We start from the raw sequence: 27,997 nt of genomic DNA, 5'->3' as shown, positions 1-27,997 counted from the left end.
CACGACATCCGCTCGGCCCGCACCCATCTCGACATTGTTTCAATCACACACACTTCAGACTCTTGTCCCACGCAATCTTCAATCTCACAACACACACAATCAGACACGCATATCAACCGGGCACAACTAGGCCATCGTTCCTCAGACCTCTACTAGCACCGCATCTAGAGTCCCAAATCAAGCTCGCAACACTCCCATCTCACCTGGTCAGCGCTCCACACCTCAATCACCATGAAGGTCTACTCGCTTTCCGTGCTCTCCGTCACCTCGGGCACCCCCGCTCAGGCTACCCTTCTCGGCACTGCCCAGGACCTGGCCAGCTTCTCCTTTTACCAGCGCGGTAGCGTTGGAGAGTTCATGACCTTCTTCACAAAGGTGCGCACGCGCGGCCCCTTGTCGTTGTCATCTGAAACGGCTGGCGTATACTAACTTGCCCCAGACAGTCGCAGAGCGCACGCCCCCGAACCAGCCTTCGTCGGTCGAGGAGAACAACTACAAGGCGCATGTCTTCCGCGTCCCCGGTCGCACTCCCGGCGGGCTCGGTTTGGCCGGTGAGCCTTCCCTCTGCCATGCCCGGTGGCCATGCCAATGACCGCTGTACTGACGATTCGCCAGCGGTCATGATCACAGACATGGAGTACCCTTACCGCCCGGCATTCTCGCTCCTCACCAAGCTGCTTGACGAGAACAACTCGCTTCTCACTCAGCTCCCCAACCCCTCGGCCGCCCCATCGCTCTCTGCGGCCTCCGCGTCCGCCTTCGGCGGCAACCCTTCACAGAACGCCGCCGGCGGCCTGGCTCCTGCTCAGAAGGGCAAGCTTGAGGGTACGTTGGCGACGTACCTCGCCAAGTACCAGGACCCAAAGCAGGCCGACACGATCATGAAGGTCCAGCAGGAGTTGGACGAGACGAAGATTGTCCTGGTAGGTGTCGTGCGGGTTTTCTATCCCCAGGTCTCCCTCTGTTGAACCAATGGCTGACTTTGCGTAGCACAAGACGATTGAGTCAGTTTTGGAGCGTGGCGAGAAGCTGGACAACCTTGTCGAGCGCTCCAACGCGCTTTCGGCGCAGAGCAAGATGTTCTACAAGACTGCCAAGAAGGTATGTCGGTGGCAAAGTCCTATGCCCATCCCGTACTGACATGGCGCCCAGCAAAACTCGTGCTGCATTGTCATGTAAAGACGTTTGGTCCAGTTTGCCCACTTAGACGAATACTGGAGGGCGGCCTTCTTACCGCCCACTCCCGGGACAGCCGGATAATGGTAGCTGTTATGTAGTTGTACCCGTTTCGAGACATGTGTATCAGCCTCGATCGGTGCTTAATGCTAGTGGTACCGAGACTGCATCATCTGCAGCGGCCCATGTGATGCAGGTCGTGTCGCTGACGGATCAAGGCATGAGAGTTGTGGAGATGTCTACTGTAGCTGCTTTGCGCTACGTTAGCGACGTTCGAGACGCGCCACCACGCGACGTGATGAACCGTGCCTGACTGGGATTCTTACAACCCAGTCAACCACTCTGTCCAAGTCTACCGATTTCAACAACAACAACATCACCACTCACAGCTCATTGTACGGCGTTTACATGCGCACCGGCCTCGCTTCCATTGCTTGACCAACGTATACCGCATGGCCAGCATGTCGCAGCATCAAGGTACACGCACCCAAGCCCACCGCCCGCACTGCGCTCACCCATCCCAGAGATCATTGTTCTCTCCGACGCGTCCGACTCGGACGATGACATTGCCATTGTCGGCTCGACGCGTGCTCGTTCGACGTCGCCCTTGTTTCTCAGTCAGCGAGTCGCAAGAACACAAGTCCAGGTCGTATCCTCGTCAGACGGGCCCAATCCATCGTCGGACGGGTACGACATTTACGCCGCAATCCGCGACTTGGGAGGCGACGACCTCGACGACCACGCCCCACCGTGGGAACGCGCAGGCCGCTCACGGCTCTCCCCGCTAAGGAGATCACCCAGCCGTGGTCTTGAATCTCGCCCGCCGCCAGCTGCGTACTATGGCAGTGCTACCGAGTCGTTCGGCCCCTCGGCCATTGCTGGACCATCTCGGCGACCAGCCCGCGCAGCTGGTGGATCAGGGGACCGGCGTGGTGACGAGCAACAACGGCCAAAGGTGAGGAGATAACTCGTGGTGTGCTCTTGAATCTTCTAACGCCCATCAGCAAAGGAGATCAGCTCTCGACTCCGTCGACCAGTTCAGCAACCGAAGGTTCCCATCCGTGTCTGCGCGAGAAGGGAGCCGAACGCCGACCCCGACAAAGACGAAGAAGCGCAAGGCGCCAGCTGGCGCCGAGGGAGCGTCGTCAAATCGTACCCCTACTCATCCTGATGAAGCCGACACTGGTGAAAGCCCTCGAGCCAAGAAGAAGCGAGAGCGTGAAGAGGCGAAAGAAGCAGCAAAGGTGGAGCGCGCGCGTGCGCGGGACGAGGCAAAGGTAGGTAATGCTGCCTGCTCAAGGACTGAACATGAGGCCGCCAAGGAAGCAGAAAAGTCGTATCAGACAAAGGTGAACGACGTCAACAAGCTGCGAATATCCAAGACGGACGCGTTGCGGGATATCGAGGTCCATCTCGCCCATGACCTCTCCCTGCCGTCGGCACCGATTGCAGGCGCTCTCCCCGAGATCAAGACTCGCCTCGAGGCCTCAAACTCCACGATCCACACCATGTCTGAGACGGATACAGTGGTCGGAGCGACGATACGATTCTTGCGGCACATTAGGGCTGAATGGGACACCAACACCAAGAGATACATTCCATTGGACCAAGAGCGGACAGAGTGGGACCCCACTGTGGTCCTTGTCTGCTCAGCAGACGACGTTGTCGACCTCGTCGCCGAGGGGGGCGAGGCCCTCGTCGAGTGGCTTGCGGATCTCCGCCTGACTCTCCGCCTGAAGAAGGAGGACCAAGTGATCCTTCTCGTACGCGGTCTGGACAAATATCACGCCAAGACGAAATCGCTGGCCGACCGAGCGTTCAGAGACGCCGCGCGTGCGGGGCTCTCGGGCGGTCAATCTGGCCCGTCTTCGATCCTCGCCACGCACGGGCGTGTGGACAAGTCCGTGGTGGAGGCCGAGCTTCTGAGGGCACAGCTTGTCGAGATGGTCTTTGTCGTTCAAGGTGGGGAGATCTGGCCCGGAGCAAACTGACGCGACAGTGGAGAAGACGGAAGAGATTGAAGACTGGGTCTTCAACCTGGCGTGCGATGTTGCTTCCCGACCTGTGAGTTGGAAGCGAAGGCAGCTATCTAACGCTGCAGTTCAAGCTCTTGTCCAAGTCGCACCTGCCCTTCTCGGCTCCAGACCACCCCCGCAAGGCGGCTGAGCCGGCCGAAACCCTCGAGCTGATGCTGCAAGAAGTTCAAGGCCTGACGTGGTCGGCTGCCGGCAGCATCGCAGACCGCTTCCCATCCTTCCGCAGCCTCATGGAGGCGTACGAGGATGCGGAAGTCGAGGGCGCTTTCGCCGCCGAGGAGATGGTGGTTGGGTGTGAGGTTCGCAGTCTCAAGAATGGCGCGCCAAGCGAGCGCCGTATCGGCAAGGTAGGCTGGCGGTGTTTTTGGCGCTGACGACCGAGTCCCTCTCCAAGAAGCTGTACCACGTATGGCGAGGTACCGACCCGCTCGCCTTGACGTAGTGTACTGTGCACTCTGCGGGCCTAACTTGTTCAGCCAGACGCAGCTGGTATCTTGCCTATCCGTGACAACCGTGGTATGAAGTCCATAGCCCTCTATGTATCCACCCCCTCATGCGATGATAAACCGCCCTACGTCTACCGCCCGCCGCCTACTCGTCCGCCGTCTTCTTCTTCTTCTTGGACGGCGACGCCTCGTCGGCCCCGCTCTTGCGCTTCTTGCGCTTGCCATCCTTGTCCTTGCCGTCCTTGTCCTTGCTCTTCTTGGGACTCGCCAACACCTCAGCCGGCGCAGCGGCCACCTCGCTCGACTCGCCGCTTGCCGCAGGTCCGGGCGTGTCGAACCCAGACACGCGGTTACGGAACTTGAGCAGGTGCTCTGGCTGGACGCGCTTGGCCTTGGCCGGCGCGACGTACTCGTCTGTCGCCTCGTCGGCCTTGTCGCCGCCCGCGCCGCCGGGCGAGAGGATGAGCCTGCGGCTGATCTTGACTGGCGCGCGCTGGAGCTTGCCACCGGCCGACACGTTGGGCACGAGGAGCGTGAGGCCCGCCATCTCGGCGCCCGCGCTGTCCGTGTCCGCGCCAAGGGCGTACGTCTTGCCGTGCGAGGTCAGCTCGCCGCGCACGCTGTCCCCCGGCGTCTGGAGCGAGAGGTTGGCCAGGCGCGACGTCTTGAACTGGGCGCGGGCGTCAGCATCTTGGCCAGACATATATCGCCGCAGTCATCAAAGCTCACATCAGACGGCACGCGGATCGCCCACAGCTCCACGCCGGCCTTGCGCGCCAGCGAGCCAAACTCGAATGGCGACGACCCGAACGCTACCGAGACGTTGACGGGCTCCATTCCCGCTGGGGGCTGGTAGCGACTGGGCGTGAGCGCGGGAGAAAGACAGGGAACGTACGCAAGTGATCTTCCCCTCGAGGTGTCGGCCGTTGTGCGCTTGGAGCTCGACGCCGCCGCCGGCGCGCTCACAGGCGCATCGTCGTCAATGTCCTCGCTGTCGGCGCTGGCGACCGACTCGTTGTCCGACTCGCTTGGTGGCGTCGGCACGCGTGCGGGCGTCTTGGACTTGGACGACTTGGTCTTCTTGGACGACGAGGGTCCTGCAAGAGCCGACGACATTGTGTGATGCTAAGTGCTGAAGTTGGTGGAGAGGTTGGTCGACAGACATCACAGGACATCTCCGGTCCATAAAATGTTGGTGTGCGAGTAAAACTTTCCCACGGTAGGTGTCGCCCTGTTATCGCCCCCCGGCCCTCAACTTGCTCAACCTCAGCCACGCAACCACCATGCACACACCGCTGCACCAATGCACACTCCATCTGCTAATAAATCACTCCCCATTGCATCTTTGCCAATGGCAAGTCACTACAGCATCCAATTTTACACACAAGGACACTAAACTTAAGCGTTGTAGGTCGACGACGAGACGTTGCCCGAGGTCGCGGTCCACTTGACGTGAATGTCCTCGCCGGCCTTGAGGTGGTCGTTCTCCTTGCCAGGAAGGACACGGAAGGTGTGGGCACCGAAGTAGTCACGCTGGGCCTGGATAAGGTTGGCAGGGACAATCTCGGAGCGGTAGCCGTCGAAGAACGAGAGGGCAGTGCCGAAGGCAGGGATGGGGATACCCCAGAGGGTAGCCTGGGCGTTGACACGGCGCCATCCGGGCTGAGCCTTCTCAAGGGCCTTCTGGAAGAAGGGAGCGAAGAGAAGCGACTCGAGCTTGGGGTCCGCGCGGTAGGCAGCGGTGATGTCGGAAAGGAAGACCGACTTGATGATGCAGCCACCACGCCACATGGCAGCAATGCCGGCGTTGTTGAGGTCCCAGCCGTTGACGACGGCAGCCTCACGCATGAGCATGAAGCCCTGGGTGTACGAGATGATCTTGGAGGCGTAAAGGCCCTGCTCAAGGTCGTCGATGAACTGCTGCTTGTCGCCCTGGAAGGGCTGCTTGGGGGGGCCGGGGATGACCTTGGAGGCGCGGACACGCTCGTCCTTGAGGGCAGAGAGGCAGCGGGCGAAGACCGACTCGCCGATGAGGGTGACGGGGATACCCTGGTCAAGGGCGTCAATGGCAGTCCACTTGCCGGTACCCTTCTGGCCGGCCTTGTCGAGGATCTTGTCGACAATGGGCTCGCCGTCGGTGTCCTTGAAGCGGAGGATGTCGCGGGTGATCTCAATCAGGAACGAGTCGAGGACACCAGTGTTCCACTTGGCGAAGATCTCGGCGATCTCGTCGGTGGGGAGGCCAAGGCCGTGCTTGAGGATGTCGTAGGCCTCGGCGATGAGCTGCATGTCTCCGTACTCGATACCGTTGTGGACCATCTTGACGTAGTGGCCCGAGCCGGTGCCGCCGACCCAGTCGCAGCAGGGCTCACCGAACGCCTGAGCGGCGGTCTTCTGGAAGATCTCCTTGATAGCGGGCCAGGCAGCCTCCGAGCCACCGGGCATGAGCGAAGGGCCGTTACGGGCACCCTCCTCACCACCCGAGACACCCGAGCCGACAAAGAGGAGGCCCTTGGCCTCGAGCTCCTTGCAGCGGCGGATGGTGTCGGGGTAGTGCGAGTTACCACCGTCAATGATGATGTCACCCTTCTCGAGGTAAGGCTCAAGCTGGGCAATGAAGTCGTCAACGGCCTGGCCGGCCTTGACGAGGAGGATAATGCGGCGAGGGCGCTTAAGCTTGGAGCAAAGCTCCTGGATCGAGTGGGCGCCGACAATGTTGGTGCCTACAACATTAGCTGCCAGTTCAAAAACGACGGTTGGTTAAACTCACCCTTGGCCTCGTTGGCAAGGAAGTTGTCGACCTTGGAGGTGGTACTGGTTACGTCAGAGCCCGTCCTGCTGACCTCGTCCATTCTCCCCGGCTTCCTCCCACGCCGGCTCAGCTCATCTCAACTCACCGGTTGTAGGCGACAACCTTGAAGCCCTTGTCATTCATGTTAAGAATGAGGTTCTGGCCCTATTTGCGAGAAGCACAGGATGAGGCATTGGAGAAGGGAAGTAAAGGGACAGTTTGGGAGCAGGTACAGAAGAGGCGATGGTCAGAAACACAAGCAAGCTCAGAGCCGCAAACATGAACACACCATAACGGCCAGACCAATAAGGCCAACATCGGCGCTGGAAGAGATTGTCAGCACGTTTGTTCCACTGGTTAGGCTCTACTACTCCTCCGCTCAGGCCAATGACGAGGTCCTCCTCTCCCAGCGAGCTAGCCGCCAGGTGATGACAACGTCGAGAGAGAGGCATCGCTAGCAGAGGGGGAGGTGCAGGTAGCCAGCACAGGACACTTACAGCTGAGAGTCGTTCGACATTTCTACTTTGATTGTATTTTAGAGAGATGAGAATGTAATGGAAAGAAGAGAAAGATGATGTCGTTGTGGGTGGGTTATGAGGGGAATGGGACGCAGCCGGCCGAAATGGGGGGGCTGGGGTGTGGGAGCGAGATGGTGGGGGCGGCAGGCGGCAGGGGCGGCACGTCTGGATGGGCGTGTGTCGTCAGGCGCAAAGAAAGTGCCGTGCGGTGCGGTATTGGGTGGCCGGTGGTCAGCACTCTCAGGACCCCCGTGGACGGCAGGAGGCCTACGGCCCTAGGGGGGGCGGTCGCTCGTTCGCTCGCTGTAGACTGGCTGGCTGGGTTGCGCTGCTCCATGACCCATCTGGCCAAGCAGCAAGCGTTGCAAGCCTTTGGGGGAGAAGAGCCCGACCCGTTGGGAACTGAGGTCACTCTGCTCTGCTCTCTCTGTGGCTACGCAAGTTGGCCTATTCAGGGTCAAGATTCAGTCAACTGCCGCGTCACTGCCCTGACACTCACCTTGAAGCAATGTCCGCTCACTCCGCTCTGCCTGCCAATGTCATCACAGAGCCAGGCCAGAGCTTATACATCGGTCACAAAATGCATAGGCAAGCAGTCAGCTCGAATGGTCATCTGGCCCACACAGCGGACGGGGGACTGCGTATCCTGTCAAACTAGACTGGAATCGGCCCTCGGCCCTCTTCGTCGTCGCTGCAACGACACACAACTCTGGCTTCGATGCATCATGCTCTCTCTGGCGGCACCCGCGTGCATGTCCGCCTCTACTCGATGCATCACAACATTTGTCTGCTGCGGCCTACCCCGTCCCTATCTCTGGCGCATCACTCATTGGCGGTATCGACACACCCGCCGCCCCGAGGATGAAGCGTGGCTTCGGGGTTCCGGTCCGGTGCCAAAAGCCGCTACCGCACCTCCCTCCACGGTAGTCCGGCCCGTCCACCCTCAGCTTTCCACCCCTCCACACCCAGGCGGGCCCGCTCCAGAACCGTGTTCACCCCACACTTGAATCAGCTGCTCTAGCCGTGATTTACCACCCGTTCCCATCTATTGCCTCTGCAAGACACACAACATGACCGGACTTGATGCTCGGCCGGATGGCATGGTTCACAGACATGCATGTCCGCACGGAGATCGGCGTTGACATCCAACAAGTGATTGACTGCTGTTGAGATGCTAGAGTGATCGGCCGGCGAACCGCTCATAGTCTTGGTAGCGCTGGGCTGTTCGGAATTGCGAGAAGCATGACGTGCGTACTGCTCTGGCTGCTGGGTGGTGGTCATGCTACAACCAACGACCGAGGTACCGAGCCGTGTATGCTGGATATGCTGGCGGCATGACAAGTCAAAGGCTGGTTGCTGCCCCCCACATTGTAGTCAGCAGTCGCAGGTAGCTGCGGAAGTGGAGGTCCGCTTTCGGGAATGAGTCGTCCGCTCACGTGATTTAAATTGGACCCTGAAATGACATCGACCTGTTGGCTGGCCACGGTCGACCTTTGCATTCCAGCAATACGTCACTGCTGGTTGGCTCTAGCGGTTGTATGCTGTAGCTCGACCACAACGACGACGACTACCCACAACCACCTCGACTTGTCTCACGGTTAACAATCATTAGCAACTGTCATCATGGGCGTTGAACAGACCGACAAGTCAATCATCCTCACTCACGCAAATGTCGGTCGTGACCACAGTCTTGATATGAATCACTAGTGCTGACGGATAGCAAAGGGCTCGACCGCAGAGATCTAGTACGTTTGGGACAGGCAGTGTCTTCGCTGCCACAACTGGACACCCATCCGCCCTTGCCGCCGGCATGTCCGCCCGCTCGATCAGCTGTAGATGCCGATGCTGACCCTGTCCAGCCTCTTCGGAGCCACGGTGACCTCGTGGAAGGTTAACGGCAAGGAGAACATCTTCCTCTCCAAGAAGGCCGCCCTCGACGGGTCTGCCGCAGTACGTTGTGTGGTATGACGTTTAAAGCCACTTCTAACATCTGACTAGATCCGCGGCGGTATCCCCGTTGTCTTCGTGAGTAGCTGCTGTGGATCAACTGGTGATTGCTGGGTCACTGACACGCCAAGCCCATCTTCGGCCCTCCTCCCTCGTCGCCCCCGGAGTACGCCGCGCTCAAGCAGCACGGTTTCCTCCGCACTCAGACCTGGAAGCTCGACAAGGTCCTCCTCGACCGTGAGGAGGGCGTCTCGGTCCGCCTCGTCGCCCCGCCCCCTCCGGCTTCGTTTGGTCACCAGGACATCAACGTCCACTATGTTGTCACCCTGGCCGGCCACCAGCTTGTCAGCGACCTCCACGTTCGCAACAACGGCAAGGAGGACTTCAAGTTCCAGGCTCTCCTCCACACCTACCTCGCCGTCCCCGACGCCTCCAAGATTTCGATCACTGGTATTGCGGCTGGCGTGAGCTACAAGGACAAGGTCCTTGGAGGCCAGGAGTTCAAGGCGCCTGGTGGCTCGTTGGTCGTCGACCGCCAGCTTGACCGGTAGGTTTTGACTGTGCTAATGTGGAAGATCCGTGATTGACCGCACGCAGCGTCTACGCCAAGATCCCTTCGCAGGAGATCCAGGTCAGCGATGGCCAGGAGGGTGGCTACAAGGTCCGCTTCCGTGGCTTCGAGGAGTATGTTGCGACTTGTCTGCAACTCTACCGTTGATTAACACCTTCAGCGCTACCATTTGGAACCCCACCGAGGAGGCTGGAAGCAAGATGGGAGACATGGAGCCCGGAGGATGGGTGAGTGCCGTGAACGAGGCGAACGCTGACTGGCCAGGACCGCTACATCTGCGTCGAGCCCGGATTTGTTAGCGAGTGGAAGAGCCTTCCTCCAGGGGAGCAGTTCATCGGCCAGCAGACCATCACCCTCGTTTGACTAGCAAAGCTGTAGTAGCTGTGGCGTTGTGACTCGGACCGCTCCTCGTGCTCTCGTTTGGTGACAGCCAGGGCTGCCAAGCCCCGACAAGCAATGCAGTGCCTGTCTCTGTTTGAAGCAGCAGCCAAGTATTATTCTGTGCTAGGACGATGTCAATAGCTTAATGTTATCAGCCCAGTGCCAGTGCGGTAGCTCGAGCCCCGGGTCGTGCTGCTGGAATGGATGGAGCTTGTATCAATTGTGCTTTGGCTTGGTCTGACGCCATATCACGGTTATCAGTGCCCATCGCACAGAGCCCTCTTCCGGGCCCATGATGCTCGGCCCGGTCAGTGAGACTTGTCCTGAACTTGGTAGGCACCATGTCTCGGCCATGATAAGGTGGTAGATGCGAGCTCGTCCCAGACTTGTACATCACCATGCACTGCGCACTGCAACTGGTACGAGTGCTGGCCAGCTCGCTACGCGATAGAGCAGCAGTGGTGGGTTCCCAAAAGGAAGTTTCCAGGCTGTTCGAAATGCTTCCGCTTTCTGCTGGCTGGCGGTGATGACGCTGCTGGCTGGTGACGGCCCGGCAACCACTTCCACCACCACCACCACTCGAGCCACGACCACCTCAGAGCCGACAACATTTCTCGACACATTCATCTCTTCCGTTCGCATTCACTGTATCAACCACAACACACATCTAAAACATCGCAATAATGGCTACCTTTGTCAAGCCCCTCCACCCCGAGATCCTCTGGGCCCAGCGCTCCTCGGCCACTGACGCCGAGAAGGTATGTGTTGGAACCGACGCCCGACGTGGTGGTGGTGGCTGCAGCGCTGATCATGTCAGAACATCCTCTACGTGACTATCAACACCCCCGACATCCAGGGCACTCCTACCCTCGACATCACCAAGGACCAGATCTCGTTCGCGGCCAAGACGGGAGAGTGAGTTGGCGCAGCTCCTTTCTGGCGAGGTGAACCTTGCGACTGACCATCATCAGCGCCTCGAAGAACATTCCCGAGAAGGAGTGGGCCTGTGACCTCGACCTTTGGGCTGAGATCGACCCTACTGTGAGCTTTGAAGTCTGACGCTTGAAGTTGGCGCAGACACTAACCGCTACCCCAGCACACCAAGAAGGCCCAGACCTCGCGTGCCATTGTCCTCGTCCTCCGCAAGAAGGAGCTGAACGCCGAGTACTGGACCCGTCTCACCAAGGAGAAGCCCAACCGCAACTGGATCAAGACTGACTTCGCCAAGGTGTGTAGCGTCAAGAGAGCCCGTGACGAAGCTGACGCGCCCGCAGTGGGTCGACGAGGACGAGCAGGACGGCGACGCGTGAGTGTCATTGATGGGATCTTACTTCTGGGGTCAGTAGCTAACCCCCACAGTGCCGACGTTGACCTCGGTGGAATGGGCGACATGGGTGGCATGGGCGGCATGGAGCAGATGATGGGCGGCATGGGCGGCATGGGCGGCATGGGCGGCGGCATGCCCGGTATGCCCGGTATGGGCGGCATGGGTGGAATGCCTGGCATGGGCGGCATGGGCGGCGGCCCCGGCGGCATTGACTTTGTGAGTATCCTCTGCGGAGTGACGGTGACAGCATACTGACAGTATCCCAGGCCAAGTTGATGGAGCAGATGGGCGGTGCTGGCGGCATGCCCGACTTTGGTGCTGGCGAGGACGACGACGAGGGTGACCTCGACGACGAGGCCCCCGCGGCCAAGAAGGCCGACGAGCCCGAGGTGAGTCGTGTGGCTATGGGGATGGGCAGCGCTAATGCTTCAGGTCGAGGAGGTCGAGTAAAGCACAAAATTACAGCAAGCAGTTACCTTATGCATTGATAACATCTGTACGAAGGAGGTGGGGTGGGGCAGATGCGTGGCACGGCAGGCTGGCTGGGAGGAAGAGGAGCCTGGGGAGATGGATCTTGGCAAACGGGGGCGGTAGGCTTCTCTACATGTGCCAAGCAGTTGCGCAGCGATATAAACAGAAGCAGCAGTCCTTGGGAGTGGTGGCCGCGTCTGTGCAGGAGTGCAGGAGCAAGCCATCAAAAGGCTTGAGGTTTGGCACCACCACCCCCGCCCAGCCACCGATTGGCTTTTGGCACCACCGACCTCCGCGGTGACGCAACGTCATGAGAGCAACCAAAATAACCGAGACGCAGCAGGCAATCGCCTCACCTCAGGACGCAGCAGCTTTCTTCTCTCTCCCTCTCGTTTCCTCTCCATCCACTCACAGACCACTGACACGGCCAGCGAGCACGCACCGCTGCTCCTGCTGCTCTTCACCACGCCGCCATGTCGCCCCCTCTCCTCGAAGCCTCGGGCATCACGCTGCGCCGGGACAATGGCACGGGGAGTGCCATCTTGAATGCGAGTCGAGTGGAGTGACCGTGCTCTTGTTGCGCCCACTGACAAGTCGCAGCACCTCGACCTCAAGGTCGAGCCAGGCGAGGTCGTCATCATCAAGGGCGAGAGTGGATCCGGGTGGGTGTGCTGTTGCTGTTGCCAGACCGCACGTAACCGCGCTAACGCAGCGATAACAGCAAGACGACATTCCTCAAGTGTATCGCCGAGCTCAACGTCTACCAGGAGGGCGAGATCCGTCTGAACGGCCAGTGAGTGTCGCGCGTGTGCGTCTCTGGTGGCATTCACTCACGCTCCAGGCCGTCAGCATCGTACGGGATCCCAAACTTCCGCACGCTGGTGCAGTACATCCCCCAGCGGCCGTCCATGCTCCCGGGCACGCCGCAGGACTTTCTGGACCGGTGCCGCGGCTTCGCGGCGCGCAAGGCGCGCGACGCGGCGCTCGAGGCGGCCGGCCGCACCTGGCCGGACCCGTACACGCTTGCTGCCGAGTGGGGCATCGAGCAGACGTGCTGGACGCGCGGGTGGGGCACGCTCTCGGGCGGCGAGTCGCAGCGTGTCGCGCTCGCTATTGCCATTGGGCTCGGCGGCGCCGAGGTCATCCTGCTTGACGGTGCGTGTTGGAGACTGCAAGACGGCGCTGATGGCAGAACCCACGTCCGCGCTCGACGAGGTCACGACCAAGCTGGTCGAGAACACCCTCGTCGGCATGCTCCCCCAGGCGCCGATCGGCGCACCCAAGGTAGGTGGAGCTGAACTGCGGCCAGGCTCAGCTGACACCGCAGGGCGCGAACATCCCTCGGCGAGCAACTGGCCCCAAGGCCCTCGTGTGGATCACCCACTCGCCCGAGCAGGCGGACCGCGTCGGCACACGCAAGGTGGACATCACGCGCCGTTCATAGACCCGCGTCGGAGCGCCATCAGTAGACCTATTAGGAGTGCCATCAATGGTATGCCGAGTCGGCTCCCCTCTAGTCTATCAAAGTGATGCATGAAACCGAAGCGCGTACATGAAATCCCCAAGCCCGTACACCTTACTCGTCGCCCTTGCGCTGCTTCTTGCGCTCGCCGTCGGCCCCACCCTCGGCCTTGCGCTTGCCGCCTGTTGGGGCAGAGGCATCGTCCTCCTTCTCGTCCTCGAACTCGGCGCCCTCTTTCCGCTCCTTGCGCGCGTCGCGCTTGGCCTTTGCTTGCTCCTTGCGGAGCTTCTTGAGCTCGCGGGCAGTCAAGTTGCTCTCGTCGATTGCCGGAGCGGCGGCAGCCACCGGCGCCCGCTTGGGCTGCGACACGCGCGCGACCTTGGCCGGTGGTGGGACGTCGGGCAGCTCGGGCGAGAACGACGGCTCACGCGGCGAGGCGGCAGCAGTTGTAGGCAGCTCGGGCGCCTGCGAGGGGTCATCCAGCAGCGAGCCCGTAAGGCTGAGCATGTGGTTTGTGACGTGAAGGCTGGGTTGTCAGTTGGAACCATGCCAGTGGCACTCACTCGATGACGGTGAAGCGCACACGCTCACCGCCAGCTCCCAGCTGGCTGCCCGTCGCCGTCTCCTTCCACCTGCCAACCTCGTGCACGGGCGACGCGCCAAACATGTCGCCATCGTCCTCCTCGTCGCTCGACTCGTCGTCCTCGTCTGGAGAGTCCGTGTGCTCAAACTCGTACTTGCCGAGCGGAATGTGGTTGAGCGGGATGGACACGTTGAACGTCTTGGCGAAGAGGAGCGAGATGTGAGATGGGGACGACAGCGAGTGGGTTCCATCTGTCGTCTGTCAGCGACACGCAGATCACCACCATCACGCGCTACTCACACAGCACCTGGCCGACCTTGGGCGCCCACACGATCGAGTGGAACTGAACGTCCACGACACCGAAGGGGCACTCGTTGATGATGCGCACCATGTCGTCCACGAGCTCGTGCTTGGTGTGCGCGAGCAGGACGCCGCCGAGCTGGGGGACGTAGCTGGGGCCCGGTCAGCATAGCCTCAAGACCAAAGCTAGCTCGCGGGCGCAACTCACCGCATGAGCATGCCGTCGAGCGTCTCACACACGCCCTCGAGCCAGTCGGCAGAGAACTTGGGCGGCACGCTCAGCCGCATGCGCTGAACGCGGTGCTCGAACGGCCCATCGACGGCGCTGCGCTCCGCCTTGGGGAGCTTGTCCTTGTGCGACTTGTGCTTGTGCTCCTTGGACTTCTTGGACGACTTGTCCTTGTGCTTGCCGTCCTTGTGCTTGGACGAGCTGGCGACGGCGTTGGGGGCCGACATGGTGATGAACTGTGCTGGTATTCCAAACGCTGGGAACAGTGATCCTGAAGAGAAAGCCGTGTGTGGACGACTCTATGCGTGTCGAGTGATTGCCTGGTGTGGTTGTAGTGGACAATGGTCACAATCTCAATCTCAACCTGATGGATCCAAAAAAGTTGCAGTTCGAATTCAGGCACGGAAATCCACCACCAGCCTACAATCATGGACCTCGAACCACACTGCTCATGCCGCCATGCACGTCCGTCCTCGGCCTCTGATGCCACGACCGTGCTATACATGCATGCTGTTAAATGCTCATCATGGCCTGCTGCCAGCTACTCGTCTATCTGACCACTAAAGCAGCCCAAGACCGACCCTCAATGTACCAGAAGGGCTGATTCCCTCGTGCCGACTCGCCGTCTTCCTATGCCTCCGCCTTGGGGGCGGCAGTGGGCTCCGCAGCAGCGGGGGTCGTCGCAGCGGGGGTCGCCGCAGCGTCGGCGGCCGGAGGAGGTGGCGACCAAGGGTGCTGCCAAGGGTGGGGGGTGGTCAGAATGCCGGCCTGCATTGCTCGTCAGTCATTGACCACGCGCCGAGTCATCGCATCGGCCTCTCGGTCCCCGGCTCAACACTCACCCGCTCAAGAAGCTTCACCACGGGACGGGATGGCTGGGCACCGACGCCGAGCCAATACCTTATCCTCTCGACGTTCCACTCGATGCGCTTCTCCTTCTGAAGGACGGCCTTCTCCTCGCCGAAGACGTAGGACGACGATGGGATCTTGGTGCTCGCAGGCACTCGTGGGATGGGGTCGTACTCGCCGAGCTTCTCAAGCGGGCGTGCGTCGCGCCTCTTGGAGGAGTTGATAGCGACGATGTGGAAGACGGGGGTGTGGCGCTGGCCGTGACGGGCGAGGCGGAGGCGGACAGGCATGGTGGGTGGTGAGGTGCGATGAGGAGGGAAGGGGTGTTTTCAAGCGACCGGCTGTATCGAGATGATTAATACCGACGTCCGACGTCGCGTGCTGCTCGCAGAGTCTTGTTGATAAAGACTGCGCTGTTGTTGTTGATGTGTCTAGGTCGTGTGGTCGCTGCTGATGTCGAGCGACTTGTTGCCGACTTTTACCAGTTGGACATCCTGGTGGACCCGATCTGCGGCGCTGCCGTATGGCGTATCACACTCACTGTGGGATCACCACCAAAAGCCCACGTATTAAATTATTTTGCTTCCGCTTCACCACCACCCACCCGCCCACACCCTCACCCTCACCTCCACCTTGCGGTCATGCTCGCGCCTGGCTCGGTTGACCTGTGCAGGCAGACAGACCGCTGGCTGGCTCGACGTGACGCGATCGGCGGACAGACGACAGACACCCACAACACACCCAACACCCTCCCCTCTTCTTCAACTCTTTCTCTCATCTTATCCCGGCGTCAATAGTCCTGAGATAGACATTCACACACAATGTCGACCTCAAGACAGGCGCTCAACGCCTTGGTCACGTCCCTCACGGACAAGGTAAGCGTCCATCGTCATCGGCACGCACACCCGTCGTCCTTGGGCCGTGCTGACTCGAGCTCCAGTTCAAGTCCACCGACTCGGACCTTCGGTGAGCGCCCACTGTCGTAGTGGCCAGCATGCGTCGTACTCACACCACAGTGTCATGGCCCTCATCGACCTCAACAAGGAGCTCACACGAATCGTCAACTCGGCGCCTCCAGCTTCCAAAACGACGAGCAAGGGTCCTGACGTCTATGCGGACGAGGCGGTGGAGAAGCTTCTTACCTCCCATGTCCTCAATCTCCTCACCGACTCGAATGCCGAGGTCAAGAACGCGGCTGTCGCGTGGTATGTACCACTGGAAGGACTGCACGAGCTGGTGATTGACAAGAATGCAGTCTCGCGAACATGTCCAAGAAGGCGCGCCCAAACTATCTCCGTCAGATCGTCGTCTCTATCACCGAGGGCATCGGTGCTCCCGATCAGAAGGTGGACGAGGAGGTCAGAGACATCTCGTGCTTGGGTAAGAAGCCAGTGGCCAGCGTAAGAGTGGCATGTGGCTGACCCCCCTGTCAGCTCTGAAGTCTGTTGTGGCTGAGATTCCACCCGAGGGTGCCAATGTCGACGCGGTTTTAGCGATCATTCTGGACCGCGTTCGCCAGAATGTGGCTCATGTAAGTGCTCGCTGTCTTGCCGCCCGGTTTATGCGCTGACGACTGCCTCAGCCGAGCACCAACCCCCAGCTGGCGTCCGAGCTTCTCCAGATCCTTACCGATGTGTACCAGCGCTTCCCGGCGGCGGTGGCTGGGAGCGCCGATCTGCAGGAGTCGTCGTACAGCAACTTCAACCACGTGCTGTCGACCTCGCGTCTGTCTATTCGCAAGCGCGCCGTCCCTGCACTCGCAGCGTTCGTCGCCATCTGCCCTCAGCGTTTTGAGCAGATCAAGGTGGACCTGGCCAAGGGCTTTGCCGCTGGTGGAGACTCTGCCAAGGCTTGGGTCGCTGCCGTTGGTGGAATAGCTAAGACGAGCGCCGCTCCGGCAATTGGAACTCTGATTGCTGAGGGCGGCCTGCTTGAAGGCATCCTGAAGCAGACAGCGGATGTCGAGGACAGTGACGCGGTCGAGGGTGCTCTCACAGTGAGGAGGCGTACCGGACTATATGCTGATCTTCCCAGACGCTGGAAGTCTTGGTTCTTAGAACTCCTGCCGCTGTTGCTCCTTACGCGGAGACCATCACCGGCCGGGCACTTGAGCTCGTCAAGTACGACCCTGTACGTTCCCCTGCGATATGAACGGCGACCGGCTAACGAATCCAGAACTACGTTGACTTTGATGATGACGATGATGTTGACATGGACGATGAGGACAATGAGGACGATGATGACGACGAGTTTGACACTGGAGCGTGAGTAGCATCCGTGGCTCTGATGTAGTTACTGACACGCTGAAGCTACTCGGACGATGACGATGACTCGTGGAAGATTCGGCGCTCGTCGGCCAAGCTATTGAATGCCCTCATCAGCACCCGGATCGACCTTCTCTTGGACTTCTACAAGGTTGCCGCTCCCGTCCTTATCGCTCGCTTCAGTGAGCGTGAAGAAAGTGTTCGCCTGGAAGTTCTGGGAGCATTCGAGGCCCTGTTAAAGCAAACCGCCAACGCCAGGACTGCAGAGCTCTCCGCTGGTGGAAAGAACAAGCGCAAGAGAGGAGATGACATGGACCAAGACGCGACCAGCGATGAGAGGTAAGGGCCTCTCCGTCTGCTGAGGACTAACTACTCAGCGTTGTCAACACCCTGCAAGAGCTTCGCCCTCAACTGGTGAAGGCCATCTTGAAGCAGACAACTGCCAAGACGGTCAGTACTCGCCAGGAGAGCTTCGTTCTTCTTCGTCAGGTTGTCGAGGCCCTGGACGGAGGCCTTGACGCCGAGGCGGATGCCATCTGCGCTGCGGCTCAGAACGCTCTGCGTACTTCGGATAGCACCACCCCGTCCTTGACGATTGCTGCCCTCACGTTCCTCGCGGCATTCTTTACGCACCACCTTACTCGCAGCTACTCGAGCCACCTCGTTGGCCTATCGCAATCTATCGTTCGCTGCATGAGGGACAAGCTGCAGCGGGTCAACTTCGAAGCCTTTGCGGCCGCCTCGGCCTTGGCCAAGGCCATTCGCCCCTTGCAGAGCAACCGTGGCTCCCAGTCACCGCTTCGCTCGAACCTCGACCAGCCTATTCAGCAAATCTTCTCAGTGACGACGAGCGTCCTCGGAGACACGTCTGTGGACAGCGACGTTCGTGAGAAGGCCCTGAACACGCTTGGCGACCTCCTTGTCCACGAGGGAGATGCCCTGTCTGCCCAGCTTCCCGAGGCTCTCAAGCTCATCACTGCCCGTCTTGCTAGTGAGAACACGGCGCCAGCGGCTGTTGTGGTCATTGGCCGCGTCGCTGAGTCGGCTTTGATCGGTGGAGGAGCTTTCGACGCCTGGCTTCTGGACGTCCTGTCCGAGGTCGTCGTCTTCGTTCGCCGCAACAAGCGTTCAGTCTCAAAGACTTCAGAGTTCATCACTCTGGGCCACATCTTGACACGCATCGGTGGCAAGCTCCCGGCCGATGTCGCTTCGGCGATCGTCGGTGAACTGGAGGGCTTCGTCTCCACTCCGGGTGCCTTGCGCATCATCTCACTGGTGCTCGAACACCAGCCCGCCAGCCGTGCTGCCGTGGACAAGTCGATTCTGCCTCAGGTCTTCAAGCTCATCACGTCTCCAAGCAGTGGACCTGTGACCGACGAGTTGCCTCCATTCTTCGCTACTTATGTGGACGGAGATGTTGACTGCGCTATCCGTCTCGTTCCAACTCTGGTCAGCAACCTTCCCAAGACGAGCGTCATTCCTGATGCGACCGCCGGAGGAACGCTGCCCTACAACACCACGGCCAAGGTCATCGGAACGGTTGTTGAGCACAGTCAGAGGAACATTGCTGGCATCCTGGCATTGTTCCAGCGTCCGCTCAAGGTAAGACCCCACGCGCTGCAGGCTACTGACACCACTAGTCATCGAAGTCCTCCGAGGTGGACCTCTATCTCTCACTTCTGGTCATTGGCGAGGTTGGACGCAACTTGTAAGCTTTCGTACTCGCCATCTACATGTTTCGCTGATCCCTGGCAGCAACCTGTCCACCAATGCGGGCCTCCTGGAGAGCGTCCTCGCCTTGTTCCAGCACCCTAGCGAGGATGTTCGAAGTGCGGCCGCCTTCGCTGCCGGTGAGCACACCATACCCCCAAGCGGTTGTACTGACATTGAAGGTAACATCACCGTCGGCGCCTCGGACCAGTATCTACCCGTGCTGATCAACCACATCGAGAATGAGAAGGCGGAGTCGATTCGCCTTCTGCTGCTGTACTCTCTGAAGGAGGTACGTCTCCAGCCCGCCGAAAGAACCGACCGTGCTGACCTCCTTGTCCAGGTTATATTGAACTCCTCGACTGGTCAGCTTGAGAAGCTCACCGACATCCTCTGGCAGCCTCTGTTTGGCACTGGTGTTTCGTCTCCAGACTCGGTTACGACAGGCGACGATGGTATCCGCAACGTTAAGGCCGCCTGCATAGGCAAGCTTACCGTCGCGTCCCCGGAGCGATTCCTCCCGCAACTCCAGAACATGCTGCAGTCGACACCGGCCCAGCGTGCGTTGGTTGCTGCATCGATCCGCTACACTTTCATCGATTCGTCGGCTTCCTACAGCGAGCTGCTCGCCCCCTACATTGGGGACTTCCTGTCTCTCATGCAGGACGAGAACCTGGTCGTCCGCCGCCTGTCGGTCGCGTCGTTGAACGCTGCGCTCCAGCACAAGCCTCACCTGATTGTCGATAAGCTCGGTACTGTTCAGCCATGGCTCTACGCCGAGACTGAGGTCAAGAAGGAGCTCCAGCGCGAGGTTCAGGTGGGCCCTTGGAAGGTTATCGAGGACGACGGCCTTGAGAACCGCAAGACGGCGTATGAGACCCTCTACACCCTTCTGGCCACGGCCTTCAGCAAGATCGATCTGCCCAAGTTCACTTCTCGTGTTCTCGCGGCGCTTGACGATGTCAATGAGATCAAGATTCTTGGTCTGATGCTTCTTCTTCGTCTCGGCCAGCTGGCTCCAGCCGTTGTCATTCCAAGGCTGGATGAAGTCTCTGCCTCGCTTGTCACCATCATGAAGGACCTCGAGGTGAAGGAGGATACGATCAAGCAGGACCTGGAGCGCAAGCGTGAGTTGAAGTTCTTTCTGCCCATGTGGTTTGTGGGAGCATGCTGACATTACGCAGAGGAGATGCAGCGCACCGCCCTTCGTACCGCTGTCCCCCTGTACCGCATGAGCACGGCGGCGCAGGCTCCCGTGTTCCATTCATTCATTGGGGGTCTTTTGAAGACTGAGCATTGGAAGGAGTACCGTGACTACCAGGCATAAAGACTAGATGTGCCCAAAGAAATGGTTTGATTAGTGTGATGTTGGCAGCATGCAGAGAATGTGTAGAGTAACAAACACTGGGGGGGACGTGCACGACGCGTCGAGTGCTTGTGTGCGGGGTCCCCGCATTACCCAAAGACATTGAGTGACTGGACGCGTCGCCCAGCCACAACGCGTCTGGTTTTCATCCGCTGGCTCAGGTGACTTGTCTGTCATCATCAGCAGCATTCATCTCACCCACCCCTTTCTCCTTCTTCTCGTCTGACTGTCTTCTTGTTGTTCCCTTCGTTTTCTACCCTCTCCCTCCTTCTCCTTTCATTGGCTTCCTCTCGGCATGTCCTCTCGCGGACGAGGACGTGGACGCGGAGGCTTCTCCGGCTCCAAGGGCAACACGCGTTTCACCGGCAAGCGCGGCGGGAACCGCAACAATGGCGACAGCGGCCTCGGGCCTCGTGACCGGCCAGCACCTGCACGCAATGACGACGGCACAGCGCTCGCAGAGCGCTTTGAAGAGGTCAAGGTGCTCGATGAGATTGATGACAAGCTCGGCTTCTACCGCTTCGAAAGCAACCTCGCCGCCGGCGAGACCAAGGAGGGATGGCTTGTCAACATGCACCAGGTATGCTCTCGACCAGGTGACGTTGCTGACGCCGTGTAGACACTGATGCAGTCCGATACCCATGCCAGCGGGCTTGCTGCCGTCGACTACTACTTCATCCAGGACGATGGAGGGATGTTCAAGGCGACCATCCCTTACCAGCCTTACTTCTACGTGACATGTAGAGTAGGTGTTGCGCGCATCGCCGACAACGCTGACAGTGACAGGCCGGTACCGAGACCATTGTCGAGGAGTGGTTGATAAAGCGATTCGAGGGGATGGTTCAGAAAGTGCAGCGAGAGAAGAAGTGGGATTTGGATGTGGTGAGTGAAGGCTGCGTCGACCTGCGCGCTGACGACTAGCCAAACCATCTGTTGTCCGCGCCACCCGTGCTCCTCAAGCTGTTCTTCCAGAATACGACCGACTTCCAATCGGTCCGCCGAGACTTGTTACCGCTGGCAGAGGCCAACTCTGCCAAGTTTACGGCGGTCGACGCGTACGCCGACGTTGTTGGGGCGGAGAGCGCGAACCACGGCGACGATGGGCAACAACGCGCCTGGGGCGAGGATGAGGACGCGAGGAAACGAAAGGATCGCGAACCATCAGAGTGTATCATCGACATCAGGGAGCACGACATCGCGTACTATCTCCGAGTTGCCATCGACCTCAACCTCCGTGTCGGTCTGTGGTACACCGTTTCCTCATCGATGGGCACCATCAAGATGGAGCGCATCAAGGACCGTGAAAGGCGTGCCGAGCCTGTGGTCATGGCGTACGATATCGAGACGACGAAGCAGCCGCTCAAGTTCCCCGACCAGCAGACAGATCAGATCATGATGATCTCATACATGATTGATGGCCAGGGCTATCTCATCACCAACCGTGAGATCGTCGGCGAGGACATCGAGGACTTTGAGTACACTCCAAAGCCAGAGTACGAGGGAGAGTTTACCATCTTCAACGAAGCAGATGAGGTAAGGCCCGCGATACCCGTGCCCAGCATGGCTGACTTGTCCAGCCTGCATTGATACGAAGGTGGTTTGAACACATCCGAGACTCCAAGCCGACCGTCATGGCGACCTACAACGGAGACAGCTTCGACTTTCCGTTTGTGGACGCGCGTGCCAAGATTCACGGCATCAGCATGTACAACGAGATTGGGTTCAAGCCCGATAACGAGGGCGAGTACAAGTGCAGCGCCTGCATGCACATGGACTGCTTCCGGTGAGTGTCACTGTCAGGGCTATCTCTGACGTTGCAGCTGGGTGAAGCGAGACTCTTACCTGCCTCAAGGAAGTCAAGGCTTGAAGGCTGTTACTACGGCCAAGTTGGGCTACAACCCCATCGAGCTCGACCCCGAACTCATGACGCCGTACGCCATTGAACAACCTCAGAAGCTCGCCGCATACTCCGTCTCCGACGCCGTTGCGACCTACTACCTCTACATGAAATACGTCAACCCCTTCATCTTCTCGCTGTGCAACATCATTCCCCTCAACCCAGACGAAGTGCTGCGAAAGGGTTCGGGCACACTCTGCGAGACGCTTCTCATGGTGAGTTGGGGTCAAAACGGACGGATGATTGACAGAACAGGTTGAAGCGTACGATGCCCACATCATCATGCCAAACCGACACGAAGACCCACACAGCGCTACCTATGAGGGCCACTTGCTCTCGTCAGAGACCTATGTCGGTGGTCACGTCGAAGCGCTGGAGGCTGGTGTATTCCGCGCGGACATTCCAACACACTTCAAGGTTGTGCCCAGCGCCATGCAGCAGCTATTGGACGACCTCGACAACGCGCTGAAGTTCTCGCTGGTTGAGGAAGGCCAGGTCAAACTTGAGGACGTCGAGAACTACGACGAAGTTAAGGCCGAGATCGCAGCTGCACTGGAGCTCATGCGTGACAACCCGAACCGCTTCGACAAACCTCTCATCTACCATTTGGACGTGGCCGCCATGTACCCCAACATCATGTTGTCCAATCGTCTGCAACCGGACTCGGTGAAGGATGAGGCAGCTTGTGCGGTCTGCGACTACAACCGGCCGGACAAGGAGTGTGACCGACGGCTGGAATGGGCATGGCGTGGCGAATACTTCCCCGCCAAGCGCGACGAGGTCAACATGGTTCGGTACGCTCTCGAGCAGGAGCTCTTCCCCGGCAAGTTCCCGAACCAGCCAAAACGCCGTTACATCGATCTCGGCCCCGCTGAGCAGGCAGCGCTGCTGCAGAAGCGGCTGGGAGATTACTCGCGCAAGGTGTACAAGAAGACCCACGATACCAAGGTTGTCACCAAAACCGCCATTATCTGCCAGCGCGAGAACTCGTTCTACATTGATACCGTGCGCGCCTTCCGTGATCGCCGATACACGTACAAGGGCCTTCACAAGGACTGGAAGAAGAATCTTGACAAAGCCCAGGGCAGCGGAGCCGCTCTCTCGGTCGTCGATGAAGCCAAGAAGATGATCGTCCTCTACGATTCGCTTCAGTTGGCGCACAAGTGTATTCTCAACTCCTTCTACGGCTACGTCATGCGCAAGGGTGCACGCTGGTACTCGATGGAGATGGCCGGCATCACCTGCTTGACGGGTGCCAAGATCATCCAGATGGCTCGCCAGCTGGTTGAGCAGATTGGCCGACCTCTGGAGCTCGACACTGATGGAATCTGGTGCATGCTTCCCGGCGTGTTCCCAGAAAACTTCAACTTCAAACTCAAGGGAGGGAAGAAGTTCGGCATCTCGTACCCCTGCACCATGCTCAACCACCTGGTGCACGAGCAGTTCACAAACCACCAGTACCACGAGCTCGTTGACCCCGAAAAGGGCATCTACAACGTCAAGAAGGAGAACTCGATCTTCTTCGAACTCGACGGTCCGTACAAGGCCATGATCCTGCCGTCGTCCAAGGAGGAGGACAAGCTGCTGAAGAAGCGATACGCCGTCTTCAACTTTGATGGCTCACTCGCAGAGCTCAAAGGCTTCGAAGTCAAGCGACGTGGCGAGCTGCAGTTGATCAAGATCTTCCAGTCTCAAATCTTCGACAAGTTCCTGCTCGGCTCGACCACCGAGGAGTGCTACGCCGCTGTCGCCGTTGTCGCTGATCAGTGGCTTGATATCCTGCAGAGCAAGGCATCCAGTCTGCACGACTCTGAGCTCGTCGACCTCATCGCCGAGAACCGATCAATGTCGAAAACCCTGGCCGAGTATGGCTCGCAGAAGTCGACGTCTATCTCGACTGCTCGCCGTCTAGCAGAGTTCTTGGGAGAGCAGATGGTGAAGGACAAGGGTCTCTCTTGTCGGTTCATCATCTCGGCAAAGCCCAACGGAGCTCCTGTCACAGAGCGAGCTGTTCCCGTCGCCATCTTCGATGCCGACATTGCTGTCAAGCGCCACTTCCTTCGCAAGTGGTTGAAGGACAACAGCCTTAACGACTTCGACATGCGGTCCATTCTGGACTGGGGCTACTACACCGAGCGTCTTGGTTCGGTTATCCAGAAGCTCATCACTATCCCTGCTGCTCTGCAGAAGGTCGCCAACCCAGTCCCTCGTATTCGCCACCCAGACTGGCTGTTTAAGCGTGTCGCTGCCAAGGAGGACAAGTTCCAGCAGCACAAGCTCACAGACATGTTCGCCAAGATGAGGACGAATGCCATCGCAGACATGGAGGACATTGGCTCTTCTGGCGCTGCTCCCAAGCCCAAGGTCGCTGTCGTCAAGCGTAAGAAGGCTCAGGAGCCGAAGGCGCCGGAGGTCATTCCGGATCCCAACGAGGACTACTCGGGCTACATCAAGGCGATGCGTAAGGTGTGGCGGAAGAAGCGTGCCGAGCGCACCCATTCTCGAAAGCACGCGCCACGACCAGATGGCACAGTTTCCTCTATGATTCGCACTCAGTCGGTCAACCTGGCGTCTCGTCAATGGGATGTGCTTCAGATCGCCTCGACATCTCGCCCGGGCGAGTTCCGACTCTGGCTGGCTATCGACGGCACATTCCAGAGCGTTCGGCTACGAGTGCCCCGCGAGTTCTACTTGAACTTCAAGAAGAAGCCAGGACTGGAGACGTTCTCGACGAGGTACGATGTGGCACCCGTGACTCGAGTCCTCCCTCGCGGGCAGGCATCGCTCAACTTGTACCGCCTCATGGTCGACGAGGCGCTGTATGTCGACGGCGAGTCACACTTCTCAAGTCTCATCAATAACCCCAATGTCGATGGAGCCTTCGAGTTGCAGGTAAGCACTCTATTCTGGTTGAGTTCCGCGCTGACAATTCCAGGTCCCACTCGTCCTGCGCGCCCTCCTCAACCTTGGCACTGCCTGTGCTCTGAAGTCGGGTTCCCTTGGTGGCCTCAGCCACGGTCTGGACAAGGGTTTCGACCTCGTCGAGCTGGAGCGACCAGGTGCTAGTGTCATTCGTCATCGCTACCTCAACGGTGGACGAGGATTGAGGTATCACCTGCTGTTCCATGCCACAGTCAACTCCCGCCACCTCATTGCCTTGTTCTCTCCTGTTGGGCCGGTCAAGGTTTATGTCGTTGACAATGCTCGCAACCGCCAGCAGCTGCCGAACCCATCACGATGGTACTCGGAACTCGTCAACCGGGTCCCTCGAGGAGGGGCTTTCGATTACCCAGAGGAGCTGCAGTTCGCTGTGACATATCTGCCAACCGAGACTGGTGCAATGAAGCAGCTGGCCAAAGACCTCCAGGCCATTCGTTCCGGTCTCAATGTCATTGCGCTCTGCTCGCCCTTCGAGCACGCCTACTACCAGGCTCGCCACGCCGTCTTCTCCGAGTTCCCGTTCATGACCATCAAGACGGTCAAGGACGAGGAGGCGTCCCTCATGTGGTTGGTCAACACCTCCAAGCGCATGGTGGTGCAGTATCTCCGCCTGTCAGCTTGGATTGCCGAGCAGATCGACATTGCATCACACTACGACGTTCCAGTTGGAGTAAGTCCGAACTATACTCATGCGTAGACCACCTCTCTAACTCGTACTCAGAACCTCGGCTCCGACCCCGCCACCTTCGTCGCTGATCTTGAATTTGCGCGCCGACTCCGACAGCAGGACATGATTCTGTGGTGGTCACCGTCTCCAAAGCCCGACCTCGGAGGATCTGAAGAGGATGCCAACGGCACATTCGATCTCTCTCCCCCTCACATCTCAACCAAGGGATGTTACTCCTCGGTCGTGTTGGAGATGGAACTGGCCGACATGGCCATCAACGCCGTACTCCAGTCCGCTCTCGTCAACGAGATGGAGGGCAGTGGTACTGGTTCGATGGCCTTCGGCACCGCCTCACACAACCTCGACGAGTACGCACAGGGTACGGCGAACGCCAGCGTCATGTTTGGCGACGCTGTGTTGTCCATCCAGACCTTCACGATCCTGAAGTCCTTGGCTCGCGGCTGGTTCCTTGACAAGGCTCGAGCACATGTGCGTGGCGCCACCAACTCGTCGGCCGATCTAGTCGTGGATCACTTCTGGCGTTGGATTAGCTCAAGCTCGAGCTGCATGTTCGAGCCAGCCCTGTTCCGATTCATCCATGGCCTCATGCGCAAGACGCTCCTCCAGTTGTTGGCCGAGTTCAAGAGGCTGGGGACGCAAGTCGTCTACGCCGACTTGAATCGCGTCTTCATCCTCACTTCCAAGCCCGATGCCGGGAGCGCGTTCGCCTTTGCCAAGTATCTCGTCACGGCTGCCAACTCGCACGAACTGTTCCGCCACGTTGTTATCGACGTTGTCCAGTTCTGGAACTATCTCGCCTGGATGGACGTTGCCAACTACGGCGGCGTCCGCATTCCACCAGAGCTTGCTGGGAGTGGCGCTCCCCCACCGAAGCAGTTCGAACTGAGTACGGACTGGAACATTCAAGCCTTCCTCCCCGTCGAGATTCAGGGCACATTCGAGCTTCGCGTGGCCGACTTCATCTTCTTGCTCTACCAAGCGAAACGCAGCGTTACCGACAACCGCGGACCACTCCGCCCGATCTACAACCTCAACGTCGAGACGTCCAACGAAGTTGTTGCCCAGGCAAATCCGGCAAAAGAGAAGGAGAGGGTCGCAGCCGCCAAAGCCGTTTCGACCACACTCACGCGCAAACTGTTGGAAGATGTCTCCAAGATCAAGAGGGAGGTAGCTGTTGCTCATGCCAACGCGCAGCATGGGCAGCCGTCGTCGTTTATCTTTCCCGACATCCCTGGTACGCGGAGAGGAGATCGCAAGCGCGAGAACGTCGCCCTCGAGTTTGTCAAGTCATTGTGCGAGGTCTTCTCCCTTTCCTCTGATTTGCTCGTCGACGTTCAAGTTCTCCGTCGCAACCTTTTGGACTTGGTCGGAGTCCGCGAGTTTGCAGCAGATGCTCAGTTCCGCAACCCAGGCGAAAGCTTAGTCGTGCCAATGGTTACTTGTGACCGCTGCAACGCAATTCGCGATGTCGACCTCGGGCGCGATCCCGACTGCTTGCCAAGTGTGGATCCAAACACCAAGGAGGTCACCGATGCGCCACACGCAATGTGGGCTTGTCATGTGAGTCGGCTACAGCTGGTCAACCCAGAGCTAATGACTTCAGAAATGCGACACAGAGTACGACAAGTTTGTCATCGAGCACCCGCTCATTGATGTCGTGTCAAGCATTGTTACGTCGTGGCAGACCCAGGACATCATCTGCTTGAAGTGCGGTCAAACCAAGAGCACCAACCTGTCACCCACCTGCGGCTGCGGCGGGGCCTTCCGGCCGTCTCTGAACCGTGGTGAACTGACGAACAAGCTGAAGATGATCCAGAGTGGTGAGCCAGACCCAAACCCGATATAGGAGCGCCAGCTGACAAGTACCAGTTGCCGGATATCACAAGCTTCACTTGACTCACGACTACGTCTCGAGCGTGCTCTCTCGGTGGTAGACAGGTGTGAGCTGGAGAAGGATAGCAGACTTGAATAGACTCAAGGGGTCCTCATCATTAGGACGCCCAATCATTGTACCGCACTGCAGCCTTGTATTTGTTAAGTAGCAT

The 27,997-nt window shown here is 59.0% G+C and overlaps 9 protein-coding genes across 9 annotated transcripts; 5 read left to right on the top strand and 4 right to left on the bottom strand.

Moving 5' to 3' along the window:
* Positions 1-8: 8 nt before the first annotated feature.
* Positions 9-3,730, top strand: YKT6 (Synaptobrevin YKT6). The gene is made up of 10 exons (XM_062774744.1): positions 9-375; positions 440-551; positions 616-923; positions 991-1,101; positions 1,566-1,653; positions 1,701-2,131; positions 2,181-3,138; positions 3,176-3,240; positions 3,278-3,559; positions 3,595-3,730. Exons 1-10 carry the CDS (start codon positions 232-234, stop codon positions 3,652-3,654), a joined length of 2,559 nt encoding a protein of 852 aa, XP_062630728.1. The 5' UTR covers positions 9-231; the 3' UTR covers positions 3,655-3,730.
* On the bottom strand, positions 3,724-4,805 carry LOC62_06G008218 (uncharacterized protein). The gene is made up of 3 exons (XM_062774743.1): positions 4,554-4,805; positions 4,388-4,517; positions 3,724-4,328 (listed from the first exon to the last, which is right to left on the bottom strand). The coding sequence occupies exons 1-3, from the start codon at positions 4,772-4,774 to the stop codon at positions 3,804-3,806; spliced, it is 876 nt and encodes a 291-aa protein (XP_062630727.1). The 5' UTR covers positions 4,775-4,805; the 3' UTR covers positions 3,724-3,803.
* A 168-nt stretch (positions 4,806-4,973) lies between these two features.
* GND2 (6-phosphogluconate dehydrogenase, decarboxylating 2) lies at positions 4,974-7,076 on the bottom strand. Its single transcript, XM_062774742.1, has 5 exons — positions 6,947-7,076; positions 6,739-6,772; positions 6,556-6,614; positions 6,429-6,472; positions 4,974-6,381 (listed from the first exon to the last, which is right to left on the bottom strand). The coding sequence occupies exons 1-5, from the start codon at positions 6,964-6,966 to the stop codon at positions 5,057-5,059; spliced, it is 1,482 nt and encodes a 493-aa protein (XP_062630726.1). The 5' UTR covers positions 6,967-7,076; the 3' UTR covers positions 4,974-5,056.
* A 1,407-nt stretch (positions 7,077-8,483) lies between these two features.
* YMR099C (Glucose-6-phosphate 1-epimerase) lies at positions 8,484-10,029 on the top strand. Its single transcript, XM_062774741.1, has 8 exons — positions 8,484-8,638; positions 8,693-8,712; positions 8,827-8,917; positions 8,966-8,992; positions 9,046-9,461; positions 9,512-9,598; positions 9,646-9,712; positions 9,750-10,029. Exons 1-8 carry the CDS (start codon positions 8,591-8,593, stop codon positions 9,846-9,848), a joined length of 855 nt encoding a protein of 284 aa, XP_062630725.1. The 5' UTR covers positions 8,484-8,590; the 3' UTR covers positions 9,849-10,029.
* A 442-nt stretch (positions 10,030-10,471) lies between these two features.
* wos2 lies at positions 10,472-13,229 on the top strand. Its single transcript, XM_062774740.1, has 12 exons — positions 10,472-10,624; positions 10,684-10,781; positions 10,838-10,907; positions 10,963-11,094; positions 11,141-11,172; positions 11,226-11,409; positions 11,460-11,582; positions 12,265-12,326; positions 12,386-12,457; positions 12,506-12,819; positions 12,857-12,948; positions 12,992-13,229. The coding sequence occupies exons 1-12, from the start codon at positions 10,550-10,552 to the stop codon at positions 13,106-13,108; spliced, it is 1,371 nt and encodes a 456-aa protein (XP_062630724.1). The 5' UTR covers positions 10,472-10,549; the 3' UTR covers positions 13,109-13,229.
* RPA43 (DNA-directed RNA polymerase I subunit RPA43) lies at positions 13,209-14,594 on the bottom strand. The gene is made up of 4 exons (XM_062774739.1): positions 14,218-14,594; positions 14,010-14,161; positions 13,690-13,960; positions 13,209-13,652 (listed from the first exon to the last, which is right to left on the bottom strand). The coding sequence occupies exons 1-4, from the start codon at positions 14,463-14,465 to the stop codon at positions 13,241-13,243; spliced, it is 1,083 nt and encodes a 360-aa protein (XP_062630723.1). The 5' UTR covers positions 14,466-14,594; the 3' UTR covers positions 13,209-13,240.
* A 133-nt stretch (positions 14,595-14,727) lies between these two features.
* Positions 14,728-15,530, bottom strand: MRPS16 (37S ribosomal protein S16, mitochondrial). Its single transcript, XM_062774738.1, has 2 exons — positions 15,081-15,530; positions 14,728-15,006 (listed from the first exon to the last, which is right to left on the bottom strand). Exons 1-2 carry the CDS (start codon positions 15,375-15,377, stop codon positions 14,869-14,871), a joined length of 435 nt encoding a protein of 144 aa, XP_062630722.1. The 5' UTR covers positions 15,378-15,530; the 3' UTR covers positions 14,728-14,868.
* A 298-nt stretch (positions 15,531-15,828) lies between these two features.
* On the top strand, positions 15,829-20,465 carry CAND1 (Cullin-associated NEDD8-dissociated protein 1). The gene is made up of 14 exons (XM_062774737.1): positions 15,829-15,962; positions 16,028-16,053; positions 16,104-16,292; positions 16,343-16,467; positions 16,521-16,618; positions 16,670-17,083; positions 17,122-17,217; positions 17,263-17,351; positions 17,397-17,690; positions 17,729-18,953; positions 18,992-19,059; positions 19,107-19,201; positions 19,244-20,188; positions 20,246-20,465. The coding sequence occupies exons 1-14, from the start codon at positions 15,909-15,911 to the stop codon at positions 20,386-20,388; spliced, it is 3,861 nt and encodes a 1,286-aa protein (XP_062630721.1). The 5' UTR covers positions 15,829-15,908; the 3' UTR covers positions 20,389-20,465.
* Positions 20,466-20,722: 257 nt separating this feature from the next.
* On the top strand, positions 20,723-27,886 carry POL2 (DNA polymerase epsilon catalytic subunit A; the record flags this gene model as incomplete). Its single annotated transcript, XM_062774736.1, has 11 exons — positions 20,723-21,007; positions 21,047-21,172; positions 21,214-21,309; positions 21,349-21,960; positions 22,005-22,210; positions 22,248-22,539; positions 22,580-25,216; positions 25,260-25,934; positions 25,986-27,512; positions 27,556-27,772; positions 27,822-27,886. 11 exons carry the CDS (start codon positions 20,723-20,725, stop codon positions 27,884-27,886), a joined length of 6,738 nt encoding a protein of 2,245 aa, XP_062630720.1.
* Between the last annotated feature and the right edge of the window lie 111 nt (positions 27,887-27,997).

This window comes from Vanrija pseudolonga, chromosome 6, assembly GCF_020906515.1.
Source record: "Vanrija pseudolonga chromosome 6, complete sequence".
NCBI lineage: Eukaryota > Fungi > Basidiomycota > Tremellomycetes > Trichosporonales > Trichosporonaceae > Vanrija > Vanrija pseudolonga.
Note: the sequence above shows the minus strand (reverse complement) of the source record. Positions and strands in the feature narration are given on the sequence as shown.